This window comes from Cornus florida, unplaced genomic scaffold, assembly GCF_030987335.1.
Source record: "Cornus florida cultivar Cherokee Brave unplaced genomic scaffold, ASM3098733v1 CherokeeBrave_3.0.0_Hap2_Chr11, whole genome shotgun sequence".
Lineage (NCBI taxonomy): Eukaryota > Viridiplantae > Streptophyta > Magnoliopsida > Cornales > Cornaceae > Cornus > Cornus florida.
Window position 1 is genome coordinate 115,534,174 of NW_026775581.1, and position 18,479 is coordinate 115,552,652.

General features: G+C 37.3%; 1 protein-coding gene across 1 annotated transcript; it reads right to left on the minus strand.

Moving 5' to 3' along the window:
- Window positions 1–4,880: 4,880 nt before the first annotated feature.
- Window positions 4,881–14,713, minus strand: LOC132283175 (uncharacterized). The gene is made up of 4 exons (XM_059785101.1): window positions 14,084–14,713; window positions 11,049–11,420; window positions 6,393–10,907; window positions 4,881–5,414 (listed from the first exon to the last, which is right to left on the minus strand). Exons 1-3 carry the CDS (start codon window positions 14,210–14,212, stop codon window positions 6,432–6,434), a joined length of 4,977 nt encoding a protein of 1,658 aa, XP_059641084.1. The 5' UTR covers window positions 14,213–14,713; the 3' UTR covers window positions 4,881–5,414; window positions 6,393–6,431.
- Window positions 14,714–18,479: the final 3,766 nt, after the last annotated feature.

The following is an 18,479-nucleotide window of genomic DNA, read 5'->3' on the forward strand; positions in this document are numbered from 1 at the left end:
TATATTATATGTACCAAACTAATTTAGTTACAAATATTTTATTTCTATTAGACTGAAGTAGTAGTAGTTTGTTTGCTTCTTCTTTTTTTTTTTTTTTTTTTTTTTGACTAAAGTATATATATTAACTTCAACCTTTTATCTTCAAGAATTTTCGGATCAAAATTTTTTATTAATTAAACTTGTACCTATAATCACACATATCTATACTGCCCATTAATTTATCTTTGAACTTAAAATTTTAATTTTGTTCATAATTCTAGAGATATGATAGTATCTCAAAAGAGTATAAAGTAATCTTATAATTAAAAGAGTAATTTTGAGAACTACAATCACTTTCTTTTTACTTTCATTCTTTTCAAACCCACAAAACAATATTTTCTCATAACTTTCTTGAAAAATTTTCTTGCTAACTAAATACATAATAGAAACTTGATTTTCTTTTCCTTTCCTTTACTTTCTTTCCCTTTCACTTTCCATAAAAAATTTCTATTTAACCAAACGGATGTTTTTAAAAAAGGGACAAAATTCAAATTTTTGGGCAAAAATGATTTTTTTTTTTTTTTTTAATTTAAAAAGATTGCTTTTGTTTTTCACCTCTATAAATAAATACATTAAATGACAATGGATATTGTACTGTTTACAATATTGTATACATAAAAAATATATTAATCTACTAAAAAATTTCATCAACAAACAATTTAGTTATTTATTCCGAATTAAAACATTACATAATAAATATTTTGTTACATAAAATTTCATGACAAATTAAAACCAAATAAATGTAACTTAAATTAAAAAAGTTAAATATTAATATTTTTGGAGAGCAAAAACGCACCGTTAGAACACATGCGACTGTTAAAATTTGGAGATGGCAAAACGCTAACTGTAAAAAAGATTTATTTAGCTATTGAAAATTGTTAACGTGGAATTGCCAAATTTGACAATACCATTAGAGTTGCTCTAAGGTTTGTGATGGCAAGTTTTTTTAAAAAAATCCCTACAATTTTTTTTTTGTTATTAAAAAAAAAAAAAAAAAACAGATCTTCAACGGGAACTTCTTAAAACTGCATTAGAAAAAAAGTGTAAAATGCCATAGATGTCATGATTACCACCATCTGTCTCTTCATTGTCTCTCTTTTCATCGGATCAGGATCCTCTCGGTTCCTTTGTTAAACTGCGTTAGTTTAATCGACAACACAATAATTTTAAATTGATAATACAATAACTATATAAAGGTTTTGAATGCTCAATTGAGTGGTGTTATAATATGTTTTTTTTCCTTAATTGGTACTGACATATGTATGTCTCTACAGAAACTCAAATTCTTGATCTTTCTTTAAGCATTAAGATATGTTGTCGTTAAGCTACTGATCTACTGATATGTTACAATATTGTACACTATTACATCTCTATATAATATAATATGTTAGATAGTGTTCATATAGATGTGTTTTACGTCGCTGTTGTATATGCGTCAAATATGTGATATAGTTGTGGTGCATTGTGACGTAACTATTGGCCCACTTAAAGCTCTTTGTTGAATAGTGTGTGCTGTTAATTTAATAGTGCACAAGAGAGTGAGAAAGATGATACTTTCCATTAATTACCACCTCAACCACAACGTCTACCCATTATTCTCTTTTATCATCTTCCCCTCCTTTCAGCTTTGATTTCCTTGTCTCTCTCCTTCTCTCTACCGTTTTTTTGTTGCTTGACATGGTGTTGTAGAGATAGCAGTTGAGCTGAAATGATGGATTACAAAGACGGTGGTTTTGGCGCCAAAATGGAGGAGAATGTAGTGGTGCAAGAGACAGTGAACGTTGGTGTTGTTTCACTTTCACCCTCCTCGCCACTGGTGGAACCTTAGGAACCATCGATGTCATGTTTGATGCCATAGATCCCCCTCCACCCGTAGGTAGTCTCTTGTTACGGTTCTTTATATTTTCAACTCTCTTTTTATCAAATACAAATCTCTCATTCCATGCGCATTTGCAATATATAAATATATTTGTAACATTTTTATAAATATATTTCTAACATTTTTATTAATATATTTCTAACATTTGTAATATAAATATATTCTCAAATACAAATCTCTCATTGCATGCGCATTTGCAATATATAAATATATTTCTAACATTTTTATAGCCCCACACGTATGTTATTGGGTTTGTCTAATCTAGATTGGATTATAAAGATCTCTCAGCTCTTTCACCATCTGCAAATGAGTAATGTTGCATTAAGTGTATAGGAATAGAATGAAATAAAATACTCATTCGAACCATTCTTTTGATTGGTATGCAATTTAAAGTGGGAATGGCCATTCCATTGAAATGAAAATCCATTCTTAATTTCTTTACAAAATTGTTCTCACATGACCGATCTTTCCGATCAGTTTCTATTAAACAAGCCCCTCTCTTATGACTGTTTCTCTCTTTTTTTTTCCATTTTCTCTACCTCAATAGGGACAAAAACAGGACATTTTTTCCCTTAAAGGCAAAGCAACCTTTTTTTGTAATTTCCACACTGGTGACTTCTTACATCTCTTCACTCGCTTGCCAATGAAAATTCATTCTACAACTAAACCTATACAATGGCCATTCCATTCCCAAGTAAATTTTTTTTTTCTTTTTTTTTTAAATCAACTTTCCAAAAAACCCTTATATTCCAAATCCAAAAACCACCATTACCTTCTACCACAACCACCTCCACCTTACACCACCATTGACTTCTACCATTACCACCGCCTTCCACCACCACCGCCGCCATCGACTTTCACCACCATCCACCGCTTTCCACCACTGCTACCGCCTTTTATCATTGACACCGCCTTCTTTTGTTGCAACCACCACCATCGCCATCCGTCACCACCTTCCACGGCCGGCCGCCTTTAACCACTGCCACCGTCATCACCCCCATCATCACCACCTTCCACTGCCATTGCCTTTCGCCACTGCCGCCGTCGTTCACCACCGCCATCGTCACCACCTTCCACCACCCCCACCACCACCGCCTTTTACCACCATTGCCGCATTCTACCGCCACCACCTTCCATCATCGCCGCTGCCTTCCACCACCACCTTCCATCACTGCCACTGCCTTCCATTATCACCTTCGCCGCCGCCTCCTTCCATTATCACCTTCGCCGCCGCCTTCCACCACCACCGTTGCTGTCACCTCCATTGCCTTCCACTACCACCATAGTCACCTCCATTTGCTTCCACCACCGCCACCTACACCACTACCACACTACTGCCACCGCCTTCTAGCACCACCGCCGCCTTCCACCATTGCCGCCGCCTTTCAACACCACCACCTACACTACTACCGCTTTCCACCTCTACCACCACCATCCACCACCATCCACCACCGCCATTGCTACCATTTATTTTTACGAAATTATAGAAGAATGTCATTTTGTTAATTTAATTTATATATTTTTAAAAACTCAATTTGAAATTTATTCCATTCTAAATTTCAATTGATCCAACCAAATATTAGAATGGTTAGTATCATTCAATTTCTATACGTTTCATATTTGCAACCAAACAATAAAATGATCATTTTATTCCATTATCATTCTCATTCCATTCCCACTTGCATTACCATTCTCCTTCCATTTCATTCTTGGCGGCATAACTCTGAGCGGTGGTGGGGACTCTCAGCACCACCAGATTCCTTTTATGGTAGCAACTAGCAAACCTTGGGACCCTATAAGATTTTGTACTTGGGTCTGCGTTTTTTCTCCAGTAAAAGGTCTGTTACTTCAATCTTTTGGGTGTACTTGGGAACGATTGTGGGTTTTCTACTTTTTGTTGACCAACTGTGAAATGAGTTTTTTTGCGTTGAATTTAGTGGTTTTGAATGAAGAAAGTTGCCTTGGGTCTACGAATTATTGCCCATGGCTATGGCTTCCAAGAAACAATTTAAATAACTTACATTTGTGAATCCCTGCATTTAACGTCAAGTGATGTTGGTTGTTAGACAACACAATGTTGCTAATAGGCCTTCAACATTTAGGTGTTAATGTCAGCAACCCTATTATTTTCATGGCTTTTTGGGACTCATCTCATTCATCAATCCTCCGACATTACAAAACTTGCATGCATGAACTCATGAATAAAATCCTGTTAATCACACACAGGTTTATCTGCTAGTGATGATGCTTTCAAACTTTTAGGTACGAGTGTTTGATATCTAAATTGGGAGGGACAGATGCGCTCAATCTTGAATCCAGAACATCTGAGTTGAGGTGACATAAGCACCAAGGAGAAAAAGGAATCGACTCATGAACAAGCTCATCAATAGAAAGGTCGGTCCATCATATATCATGAGAATAAATGACATTCAGTTTGCCTTCCTGAGACAATTTTAGCACGATTCTGCAAAATTCTAAGTTACCTGAACCAATGCATAAATTTCCCGCTTCTTTTTATAAATTGTAACGCCATTGCACCTGGCAAATGGATCATGGAACCATAAAACAAATGAAGAGTCATACGAGCAAAGATTAGTCATACAAAGAAAGGTTCTTTCATGCAATGCAGGTCCCATGTGTTCCTCCAACTCAATGAATAATTAAGTATGAACGAAAAGCCAATTTTATATTATACCTTTTAACCACCTGGTTGCACCTTGAGGAAGGACGGTGGAGCCATAAAACAAACAAATTGTTACACTCAAGTGCTTCAAAACTTGGCTTCTAAATTAAATAATGTCACATGAAATACACATTGTTACATCCATACATCTAAGGAACAATTTAAACAACAGAATACAGATATGTACCGACATTAGGACGTCAACTACATCAAGAACTTGGGAAAATAATCAAACAGTAACAAGACTACAACTAAGATTCATAAGTAATGAAATCAAACTAAAGCACAGCAACCATACCTACTAAATATGCCATATCAAGAAAAGCTCAAGTACCAAAATTCGATGGCCTCCCTGCTCATTTTTGTATATAGATTTGGAAAAATGAAACAATGTAAAAAGAAAAAGAAAGAAAAAAGAGAGAGAAATTAACAGCAAAGCATATAAAAAAGGGCCTCCGCTTCAAGCAGTTCGGAAATCCAACCTCCAGGGCCGGAAGGATTGGATTAGGGATGGTGTTTAATATATAAATTGATGCACTAAAATTGAATGCCAATTCTGACAATGACGCAGACTGCACACTTCCAACGGTTAAAGATCTACAAAGAAGAAACTGATCTGCAGCCACCCAGAAAGCAGTCCAAGGATTACAGTGCTCCCAGATCCCATATATAGAATTCTTTGCAATACAAATGATACAGTGGATATGGGGGTCGGAGACTATGAACACATCTACTCACTTACCACCCATCCTCTAAGAGCACATCAGTTGGATGACAATTTCCAGGAGTTCGCCATTGCCCATCCTCAAAGAACTGGAACAAAGAAAAGAAAAATAAAAAGGGAAATGAGAAAAATATCAAATAATGTTGAGAAGAAAGTGAAACATGAACCACCTATATGAGCCTACAAACACGTGCATGTGGAAAAACAGAAACACATAAGAACAAATTTCTTAGAAGAGATCACATATGGAGGCAGTGGAGCAACAGCAAAACTAAGAACCATAATTGCTTCAAAGGTAGTTCATTTCTTGCTTACATACCCTTTTTTCTTTCTTTCTTTCTTTCTTCCATTTTTTTTTTTTTTTTTTTTTTTCTCCTTTGGATAAAAAAACATGTTTGTCTCAAGTAGTTGTGCATAAGGGAAAGATAATTGGTAGAAACTTTATTAGATTACCTTATTTGAAAGGTTGAAAAATCAGGAGAAACAAAAAGAGACTCCCAAATGAGTCTCTAGTACCATTTTCAATTATTATTATTATTTTTTACTCATTTAGAAGGGGAGGTTGGGGGGGGGGGGGGGGGGGGGGGGGGTGTTGGGGGAGGAATAGCTTTCAAAAGAATCTTAAAATTTTATGTCATTTCCATTAAAGGGTATAAAAGCTGTTCCATGTTGCATTCTTCAAACCAGAACCTCTTTGCCAAAACTTCTTCTACAGCTAAAAGCAGAGATGTGCAAGGAAACTGGGAACTTGTTTCCCCGTGTCCACTTTCTATGATGATCTCTTCCACTCTCAAACATAATAAAGGGAAAATGCATTATAATAATGTAAGCAGCAGTTCTACCCACAGGGCATCAAAATTTTACCACCAATCAGAACATGCCACAATGCTTTTTGTTTGACTAAATCAACAACATTAAGGGAAAATGACTCAACAATACCCAAGCATAGTTATAGAGAAGTGAATGTTGTAACTGGGAACTGCTAGATTGCAAGTAACTGCGACGGTCCTACAATCTAAGGCAAGTTGACCCTTGAGCATAGAGTAGCACAATCAAGAAGAACTTACCAAGCTTTAACGGTTGCCAGATTGTGGTGCAACACATTTCTACTGCCATGAGGTTTGCTTGTGCCTAAAGCTGTCGTTATTCCACCCTCCCTCGGGCTCTTTCCTCTTCAAAGCACCACCACCCGCCATCTGATAAATCCTTGCTTGCTCCTCTGCTAGTGCCTGTGAACTGGCAACAGCAAGTTGCCCTGACATTAGAGGCATTGTCTCATCTCTCCCTTCTATGTCCGGAACTCCAGGGCCTGCATTGAGGTCCAGACCTTGCCTACCCCATTTTCTGCTGTTCTCACCACCAACATTACTGCTACCATCTGGAAGGCTGACACCATAAGGTCTTAGGTACTGGGTGGAGACTGCACCAGCAGGTCCAAGTAACTGTGAATTTGTGGCAGGTAAACAAAGGCGCCCACCAGGTGAGGAATCCATATATGTGGTTGATCCACCTGAGAAAGTGGCTGCAGGCAGAGGAAAACTGGTTCCAAAAGGGAAGACAGGATACTGCAAGGGAGAAGACTGAAAAGGCACAGCAGGAGTAGAAGACAATACAGAACCGCGGTAAATATCAGGAATAAATGGAGTCCCACCAGTAGGGGGACCCAATATTCTTTGTGGCCCACCAGCTGCAACAATCGGAAAGGGCTGATCCCCTCTATCAGGCAAGATTGACTGAAATGTGACAGCTGGATAGGTGTTCCCAGATGAATACCATGATGAGAAGTTACCAATATCTGCATTGTTCACTCGAAGACCAGCAAAAGGTTGCTGCAATTGCACACTGCTCCGAGCTTGGTGGTTAAGTGACGATAATTCAGTACTTCCTTCATCAAGCATAGGCCCATTGTTTAGATCAAAGTCCCTCCTGACCTCACAACTAGAAAATCCACCTGATGATGGTGACTTAACAGGAAGATGCAGCGCCTCCAGTCTATGATTACTTATGCTGGAATACAGACCCATATCACTAGTTTCATCAATTTGGTTCAAATCAAGATCAAGTCCTCCAGAGCCACGAATAGGTGCAGAACCAACTAGATCAGTTCGTGCCAAATCATGATTATATATACGGTCAGATGTAGAAACTGTCTCCTGAGCTGAGTTTCGACATGCCATGTCCTCAAGCACTCTTTCATCTGGCACATTCAGATCAATATCCAATAAAGGACGACCATGTTTGGTGGTTGTAGCATCATCAGGAGGAGGGATGTTTGGTGTACCCAGTGGCATCTCCAGAACCTTCCTCGGCTCAGCTGGGCGAAAAGCACTTGTTGCAGCAGATCCCTTCCATCCAAGTTCCCCTTTACTTCTCAAGAGATCTTCTGGAGGCATAAAAGGACCTTTTGCAGCAGCAGCCACTGTAATGGAAGCAGGAAGCACACTGGACACTGAAGAAACAGAAAAAGGTAACGAATTAGCTAATTGAACACGAGCTGAACATTCAGGGACAGCCAAGTTGACTGGCTCCCCATATTTTCCATCATCTGCATTGAAGCCTTCATTTAAATCAAATTTTGGCTTTGCAACCATATCTGATACCCCAGTAGAAGTATCTGCTGTGGTGGATGCACATTCCTCTGTTTCATCTGCATCAGCACCAGTCAACTTAGATCCTCCAGACATCACAGGCCGCTCCGTTTCTTGGTTAGAAAATACAGATGAATCCTTGTGATTAACAGCTCCACCAACATGCTCAAGAACCTCTTTACTTTCCATATTTGACTCCATGCACTCCTTCGGATCTGTAGCAGCTGAACCCAACCCAGCTACAACTTGATTCTCAATAGTTGGAGCACTGTTGGTTTTACGATCATTTTCTTCTTCTTCAGTCTGATTAACATGACTTGTGGTGATCATCTCATTAGCTTTTCTGACCTTGAATTCATCCAGACTTTCTGAAGCTGGATCTTTATGAGAAGCAGAAGGTTGCAACACTTTCTGATCAGCTGCATGCTCAGAACGCATCATCACCAAAGGTGGCTTCTGCTCTGTATGAACACCACTGATTAACCCTTCATTCACATTACTTTTGTCCTCACCATCAATATCTAACTTTGGGAATGATGATGAACCTTCAACAGCTCGTGATCCATCTTCTACACATGAAAGAACTTCATTGACCTTATCACCAGTTAACAAAGAAATGCTTCCTTTCGGTTTAGTATCTAGAGAGCCATCAACACTCACACCAGTTGCAAATGCCTTTTTCTCATGAAGTAGTTTGTTTCCTTCACCATCAGTTAGCTTCTCGGTTGTGCAGGCAGGGGATGCAGTAACAGAAGTAACACCTTTCATTTCATCTGATATTTCATTAGTCTCTAAACATGAGTAGGAAGTTGGTTGCAAATCCATTTTTGATAAACTAGAATGCTCGTTAGACTCTCCTCCTGCCTTCTCTTCCAACAAGGAAGAAGTGGTTTTTCGGTCTCCAGAGCAGTCTGTTAATGCGTGTTTAGATTCATGATGTATTCCATCTTTAGAGCACGGAATATCAACAATAACACCCTGTTTCTCAACAACACCGTCAATAAATTGGCTTTGATCTTGAGAGAGGTTATCTACACGTGCTGACTTTGTCTTGACCCCATTACCAATGGATGAGCCCTCAGCTATAGGGGTAATTCGCTGCGGAGAGTTAGTTGGTGAAATCAAATCAGACCTGGACATTTCACCAGCAGCCACGCTAGCAAGCAGGTTCATTCCAATATCATCCCCAGTTGACATGGGTGCATTTGATCCAGAGTATTTGACAAAGCTTTCAATTAAAGCATTTATTGAGCTGAAAGAAGCCTCATGCTTTTTCCCCGACTTCAGTTCATTTCCCGTTGACGAGGAAGCAGCTTTTGAGACTTCTAATTTCCTAGTGTCATCACCCATCCCACACCGATCATCATCAGGAATAGCAGCAGGCAACCCATCACCTTCATCTGAACCAGTCTGCACATCTTTGAAATCATTGATTTGCCATGACTCAGTATTCACGTCAGAAGTAATATTAGCTCGACAAGCATCACTTTTTTCCTTTGAATTGCGATCAGATTGATCATGCTTCTCTGAAAGAACAGGAGAAGAAGCTCTACTGTTCATAATGGATGTATCATCAAAGGATCCTCCACTGGCACTTTGCGCAGGACTGCGACTTCTGTTTCGTATCTTAACTATCAGCTTTTGATTATTACCCTCCATAACGGGCACATCTGCCTTTTCGCAAGTTCCAGAATGTGACATTTTTTCCGAAGCTGGATTTCTATGCAATGAACTTCTGATTAATCCAGTTTCCCTCTGAACTCCAGACCCAGGGCCATTATTTGATTTCCGATGTCGAGAGCCACCACCCGAGAACTTATTCACACTCATTGACCCTGCTGTCGAGCTCCTTGCATCCTCCTTCCCTGAGAAAACTTTAGTTTTGGCGTGGTCACTTGAATAAGATTGACTGTTGTTGTGAGACTGACTAGAACTGCTGCTCTTCTCATCCCTTGCTGTTGTTGAAGGAATATCAAAGGTGCTGCTAGCTGCATACCTGGGTAGACCATCCTTACCTGAAGCAGGTGATAGTGCTGATTTCATCGGCCCCGGAGATGACGATCCAGACTTGGCAGTGGTTTCACCCTGGACAGCCTTAACTGAAGTAGTTTTAGATGGCTGCGTAACTGAGCTCTTTATTGCCACCTCGGAGGACCCACCAGGATGTCTGTTTCCACCATGGGAAGCTTCTGGAAGACGTGACCTGGAAGCCCATGAAACAGTCTGATTTGAACCAGACTTTGCATCAATAGTATTCATTTCAACCTCAACACGCTTCTTCCATGTGTCAACTAAAGTCCTTGCCTTTTTCTGAATTTCCGAATTTTTATGTGTACGTAAATGATTAACAGATTTGCCAATGTTACACATTTGTAAAGCATGAATATTCACAGGCAGCTTATCCAGAGCACGAAGTAAAACCAAAAGAAATTCTTCTACTGATTTATCACCATCCCTAGGGCTACTACCATCACCAATCCTCCCTTTGTCGACGTCTTGGAGCCATTCATCCAATACAGGCAATCCCCTGAGCTGCACAAACCGACTAAGGCAATCAAACTTATCTGTTGCTGCTATCACACCTGCAAGCATTGATCTACTAATCAATTCCATTTTTCTCTCAGCCCTATCCGGCTGCATGAGTTGAACCAGTTTCTCCACCCCTCTGGAATCTACAAGCCCTCCTTTTTCTGTTATTTTAGCAATCTCGGATTTCAAAATGCTTTCTGGTTTACACAGACCAGAATCACCATCATCTTTTGAAGAGCGCTCCCGTTTGACAGGCTCAGTGTTCTGCTCTGCCCGGTCCCTTTTCTTCCCCCTGACTTGAGAAGCAAAAGAAGTGGCACTCTGTACATTATCTGAACCAGGTTTCAATTGTGATGTTGATGTTGAACCATTTATTGCTTTTGGAGAACGACCACCAGGCTGCACTGTTGCATGCATTTCTGTTTGTGTTTTATATAACAACTGATCTACTTCTTCTTGTCGCTCCTAGAGAAAGATAAATTATGAACCATATATTAGAAAAATTAAACAGCGAGGCAAAGACCGAAACGATTACCGGCCTCCCCTCAAATTTTCTTTCCCTCTTTAAACGTATTTTAAATGCATGCAAAGGCAACTAAAACTTACATTAATATAATCTTGATCAGTTAGCCACCATAAACACTTGTTTGCAATGTCATAAACTCGCCGACACACAAATGAGGATATCCCTGGAGGAAGTTCAGCACCTTTAGGAAGGAATGCAACTTTACATGGATGGAGTAACGATGCAGCAGGTATCTCATCCTTATGAAAGGAATAGAAGACTTCGTTTGGCGCGGCGTCCAGAAGGATGCCTTTGCCAAGCTTCACTTCAGCCGGTCGATAAAGCCAATTCACACCCAACTGTATCTTGTTTTCTTTATTCAAAGTTAACCAACGAATTATTCCAATGAAAGGCGGAGAATCCTGGGGCGGTTTAAAAAGAGCACAATCACCAATGCTAATCTTGCGCCCAGCCTACAAAACAAGAAAAACTTCAGCTTACCATGAAATTTGTAAACCAGATAATAATCCAAAAGACTAATGAATAAAAAAATTTAAACGTTCAGTCCAGGATATGTTACCAGTAAATATTTTTTTTCCTCATCACTACACAGTTCTTTAATATCAGTACCGTGGTTTTTTTATTTATAATTAAGCATTGGCCCTAGATTGATTCTTGGTGGACACTGGCAATCAACTAACATGATTACGTATTTTAAAACAATTCTTCAGCATGTTCCAAGCGACTGTCAGAATGAGTGAATAATGCATGACAATTAAGCAATTAAGACGGATTTTATATCACACGTCAAGTTCATAGCATGTTTCAACAATTTGTTCAAGCATTTTAACTTGTGCAGATAGAAGGTAAAAATTAAGATTGTTTGGTAGCCGAGGAGATTGCTTCAGCCATGCCTTCGTATTTGTGTTCCTTATGCATCAATGAACATCTTCACTAAGTTCGTTCAACTAATGCATGACAGATAAACTTTAACATTTAGCATGTACCTGCTGTCGCATTAGTCTACTAAAATGCATTTTAACATGTAATTATGCATCTCAATGACGCTAGATGATGATCTGAAGGCAAACAATGAATCACATGAAGCACTTCTATTCCACTTACATTTTAACATGTAATCATGAACCTCAGTGATGTTAGATGATAATCTGAAGGCAAACAATGAATCACATGAAGCACTTCTGTTCCACTTGTAGGGTTGATTGCAACACATATAAGGCCTCTTCACATGTAGGGTTGATTGCAACACATATAAGGCCTCTTCACATAAAAAAACCTCAACTCTCTATCTATGATTTACCCAGTTAAATTTAACTATCATGAGTCACAAGACTTGTAATATAGACTTAACAGTTTATCTTAAACAAATAAAAAGATGTAGCTAGCACAAAATAACATCCGAAAGGAGGAAAAAACATATGAATCACAATGCCGTGACTCTACAGCTCAATCAACTTTTTCATTATTGACTTATTTGGTGGGAATATTTTTGTAAAAGAAATCAATAAATTCTCTTCAAACATAATCCTCACTTTTTCATATCAATCACAATGCCATGACTCTACAGCTCAATCAACTTTTTCATTATTGACTTATTTGGTGGGAATATTTTTGTAAAAGAAATCATTGAATTCTCTTCAAATATAATCCTCACTTATAACAGTTTATCACCGGTTTTAGCAGTATAGAAAATTGAGCTCATAGGAGATTCTCTATTCCATAAGGGCATCTTCTTGTTTTTCCTATGAATAGATTTATTTTATTTTTTCAAGTGTGACATTGTGATTATATTGAGAGAATTAAACAGAAAGGAAAAGAATGGACAAGGGAAAGAGGTTATCTTGTGTTTGTTTTAAAAAAATAAAAGGAGAGGATCAAAAGGGGCAAAGGTAGAGCCTATCCCTTAAATAGTGATTTAACCATCCTCTCTATATTCAGAAAAAGTGAATTCCTGTTTTATTATCATTCCTTACACTAAGAAAATAGAATCATCATTTCCTTTCTTTCCTCTCAACTACCTTTTCCAAGCACGATAAAGAATAGGCAATATCCTTCCTTCCTTTTCCCTCCATAGTTATCTGAACATGAGAGGAGCTAATACTATCCTCTCATTTTCTATCTCATAACTAATACTATCTTCTCCTTTCCCTTCCCTTCCCTTCCCTTCCCTCCTACTTTTCCAAGTCATATTATAAGAAAGACATCTAGTATTTAATATATTCCAGTAAATTCATGGATTTATACATCTGCCATAAAAAAATTCATCATATCCAATTCCCAAGCACGCAAGTGCTCCCAATATTAAGGGGGCTTAAGGGAAAATTTTGCTACCACCTATAAGGGGATGCCTCCTACCAGCCCCAGGAGATTATTGTGCAAGATAATACCTGCACAATGTGAGGTGTGTCCTAAGAAATTATATGAGAACCAATCCCAGCACGCCAGCTGGGATGCTGGGTTTGGTAATTCTGACTTCTTAAATCGCCTGGAGGGGAAAAGTTGTTGGCATTTATAGGGGGGCGTCTCCTACCCATGTAATAGGGTTTTTTTTTCTTTCTTCTTTTTTTTTTTTTTTTTTTTTTCCCTGATAAGTACCCATGTAAAGCCGGTGAGCTCCAAGAGAATGCTACGTGGAGAATATCCACACACACAGTGTGAGGCAGATACCAAGCACTAAACCAATAATCCAATTTCAATACCTATCCCAGAATAATTGACTTAGAAACACCATTCCAGTAAATTTCCTAGCTAGGACAGTTCTAGTGTTTATTCATACCAGAAAAACCAACCACAACACAATAAAAATAAATCTATAATTAACCAAGACGACAGCACAATGTTCTACAAAAGATTTTCACTTAGTTTTAAAAGATAAAATACAAAAAAGTCGCACATAACAAAAAGCCCAAAACTTTTCAATTAATTTAAAACAGCCAAACCAAAACAGAATATTTTCAAACTACATAACAATTAATCAAACATCACGTGATTGTCAAAAGAATCGGGATCAGGTTCTATTGATACAATTAACATAACCAAACCGGCATTAAACTTACAGCCACGAATCAACGGAAATACAATATGGAAACAATTGAAAGACCCACCAAGGCAGTACCTTGCAGAAGGAATCCGCTGTCGATGTTGTAGAATCGCCCGCTACAGTCCTCGTTGTCCCTGTGCCACGCGTGGGGACCGACCACATGTGCCGACCTCGTTTCCAATTTTCACCTTCCCGCCCATGCATAATAGCCTTGCATCTTCCCCAGTTTCAACTTCGTCCCCAACGAGAACCATCAATTACAACCTAATTCAACAAGAAAACCCTAGAACTCTTCAATTCGCTCCGCACGAAGCCCTAGATCACCTTCACGCCCTTCTTCCACCATCCCAGAATCACCAAAAAGCACAGGAACCCTAATTCGTCAATACGCCAAGATGCAAAGCAATTGAATTTGTACACTAAGGCTTCAATTCGTCAATCGATTGAACGATCTGTATCAATATCGTTGAAGCTCAAAACCCCGAAATTCCAGATCGAAGAAAGAACGACAGAGATGAGAGGAGATAGAGCCGCCTTTCGAAGGATAGGAAATTCGACAATACAGAAAGAAAAACTGCAAAAATAGAAAAAAAGAAAATGATATCGAAAAAGAGAGATGTAGAGAGAGAAAGAGATTATATATATATATATATGAGAGAGAGAGAGAGAGAGAGAGGTGGGGAAATGATGTCGTGAGGGCTCGCCAGAAGGCAATAGGTAAGGTGTACTTGGTACTTGGGTAGAGCAGAACGGGCAGGTGGGCAGAGCGGGCTGTCCGGGTAGGGAAATAATCTGCTTACCCGCGGTGGAGTTGGAGACTGTGAGATTTAGGATGTGACAGTTTTGACTGAACCGTTCTATTTTGACTTTTTAATCCTCCGAGTCTCACGCTCGTTTTGTATTTGTTTTTGAAAAAGGAAAAAAAAAATGCAAGCGGTCATGGGTAGACTTATGATTTTTAAATTATTAAAAGATTATATACATGTGTCCAGTTCTTGAATTGGACACATGTATATGTGTATAATCTTGGGAAAATTACATATAAATGGAGTCAAAGTTTCATATTTACTTAGAGGCTGAGTCAAAGTTCCATATTTCTCTAAAATGGATTGCTGAGGTGGCACATAGTTTTTTACTGTTTAGAAATTATGGTGCCTAAAATACCCTTCCACGAAGGTACTACTTTTTCTTCGAAGGTACTACTTTTTTGAACTAAAGGTACTACTTTTTGGCGTCCAGGTACCATGTTTTTTAAACACCCGCGAAGGTACTACTTTTTCTCCGAAGGTACTACTTTTTTGAACTGAAGGTACTACTTTTTTGCACTGAAGGTACTACTTTTTTGTTAGGGAAGGGCATTTTAGGCACCACAATTTTCTAAACAGTAAAAAATCATGTGCCACCTCAGCAATCCATTTTAGAGAAATATGGAACTTTGACTCAGTCTCTAAGTAAATATGGAACTTTGACTCCATGTATATGTAATTTTCCCTATAATCTTTTTCCTCTTTCCTAATATAAGTAAGATCTTCTGCTAAATTTAACTTTAAAAAATCACTACGTATTCCTTTATCACTTATTCTAACATTTTTTACCATGTAAAAAATATATCTCTTACCTTAATTAATCTTTCTTTTCTCATTAATATTTTTATAAATTAATTTTATATTTTATTTTAGGCATGACTTGAGGGGTTGGCCACTCAATTAGTCCAATTTAGAGTGTTCTAAAAATGTACTTCGATCCTTAAATATTTTTTAAGTTATTCTAAATTGAATTCGCTAAATGAACTTGGATCCTTAACTATTTTTTAAGTCATTCTAAATTAAATTCGCTATAGATTGACACATGACATTTAAAATCTATCTACTACTAGTGTTAAACCACGTCAACTAATTTTAAAAAGTTTCAAAACTGCACCGTTTTGATATAAGAAAAATTTACAAAAGTTTAAAAACCGTTTTGAATTTGTCTTGCAATCACATTTTCGTATTAATTTTTGTCGCGAAATATTCCCCCAAATAAGAAAGGGGAGAGAGGGAGGATTTTTTTTTGGAAAATATGAGGAAGAGATAACGATGTTAAACAAATGGTGCAGTTTTTAAACTTTAGTAAATTTTTTATTATCTCAAAACAGTGTAGTTTTCAAACTTTTTAAAATTAGTTAACGTGGTTTAACATCAGCAGTAGATAGATTTTAAATATCACAGTGTCAATCTGTAACAAATTCAACCCAGGATAACTTAGAAAATATTTAATTTAGAGTATCAAAGTCTACTAAAAATATATTTATAATGTATAGAGGTTGCAATGTCAAATTGAACAATATTTAGGCTCTGTTTGTTTTGACGTAAAATAATCTTTTTGAAAAATATATATTTTTTTAGGTAAAATATTTTTATTCTGTCGATATTTGGCAAAAATATACGTCGAGGTTGTGGTCGAATTTATCGGACGGGACATGTAAAATAACTTGCCGAATACAATAAAACACCACAAAATAAAAAAATATTTTCTGAAAAATATTTTATATCCAAACAAACGGAACCTCAGGTATAAATATTGTTTTGTGAAATTTATCTACTCTCATTCATCAAAATTAGGAGGTTACCGTAACAAGATCTACATGTATAAATAATTGTATATATTTATAATGGTTTATATAAACTTATACACATGTATAAATACCCAAACAAGTTAAACTACTGTTTTGCCCCTTGGCCTATACTCTCTAGTTTTCTAACTTTTCTTTTCAATATAAGAATCTTTATAGCAGGCTAGTTTCCGCATCACACTGGTACCATGATCATGCATTTTTCCGCAAAATACGTCTCAGAGCATGCATATATATATATATATATATTCCGCAAAATACGTCTCAGAGCATGCATATATATATATATATATATATATATTTACACACACATATGCAAGTATAAATATTTCCATGCATAGATACTGTTATATATGCGCCCATGTAAGAGCATCTATGCCCTCACTTGCGATTAAATGTCTTTATTTGCATCAAGACAATACCCTGCTATTTAAGCTTTTGGCTATGTATATAAACCTATATATGTATGCGCCCATGTAAGAGCATCTATTTATGCCTTTACTTGCGCTTATACATGTGCCTGTGAATGTCTTTATCTGTATCAATATTAACATTGGCAGACATATAAATATATCTTCACACAAGTACAAACTAAGACTGACAACCGTGAACATGTTTATGAAACTCAGTCAAAGAGCAATCACTTTTAAGTAAAATAATACAAAAGAGCAATCCCTTTTAAGTAAAATAATACAAAAAAGGGCAGGTTTATCTCTGGCTCTCTTCCAGCTCCAGCATGCTGCATAGGTGACTCATACACTGAGTAGTGAGCACATTTTTATCTCCATTTACACACATATATGTTGTATGTATACACGAGTTGTAACTGTTGTATATGCATGCTGATGCACATTCATGCATACGAAACTATTTAAATCCAGGTGACTTTATGTTGGGTCTACCTAAATACCAAACTATTTAAGAATTTTAAAATAAAGACACTCTAATCCAAATGATGTGCGCTTCTGCGAATTCGATACACTATGAATCGTCTCATTCGTTATAATTTTTCAAGAGTTTGATACCGTCACACACCTTCATAAACTAACCAATTTACACTGATATTCGCCCGAGTCCATTACACTGAGACTGCAAAACCATGGGGACATTTGACGTGGAAATATACAAGTATAGAGGGGACTATAGTGGAAATAAATGAGAAAATAGACGGTTCAGTTGAGCAAAAACTTCCCCATTGAAATGCATACTTAATCAATCATCTAAATCGGTAAGCAGTCATACCTCTACATAAATATATGCCTAGTATATATGCATCTGATATCTGTAATATCATTCTCAACAACCTCATCAATTGAATGCCATGTGCCTGCTATGTTGAGCAGCTGAAAAGAAACAACACTCCATGAACTTCAATGAAGTACACAAGTTATCGAATGCGAAGCCAAATAAGTTTGAAACTGCATTTTTCTATTTGTTCTATGGTTTCTTTTCGATAAAAGAGTATCTATAACAGGCTAATTTACACATCATTTTGGCATCTATGATCTTGCATATATTTGGCAGAAATATATTGCAATTCAATTCATATCAATGATTTTAAGGAATTGAAAAAAATTACATTTTAATCATAATATGAAGTGTATTAAGAATGAGGATTTAATAGAAAATGATGAATCTTAGAGAAAGCTGGAAATGTTACTTTAAGAAGTTGTTGAACGGAAATTATATGGTTTCATGACAATCTTATGCAAAGGATCAATAATTTTCGTCTTAATTATACTCCTTATATTACCTGACAAAACACAGTCAACATGAGGTTTAGTAGTATATAACTCTATACCAATTAGTAATTACATTTTTTTTATTTTATAGAATAGAGTACGGCTGAGAACTAAA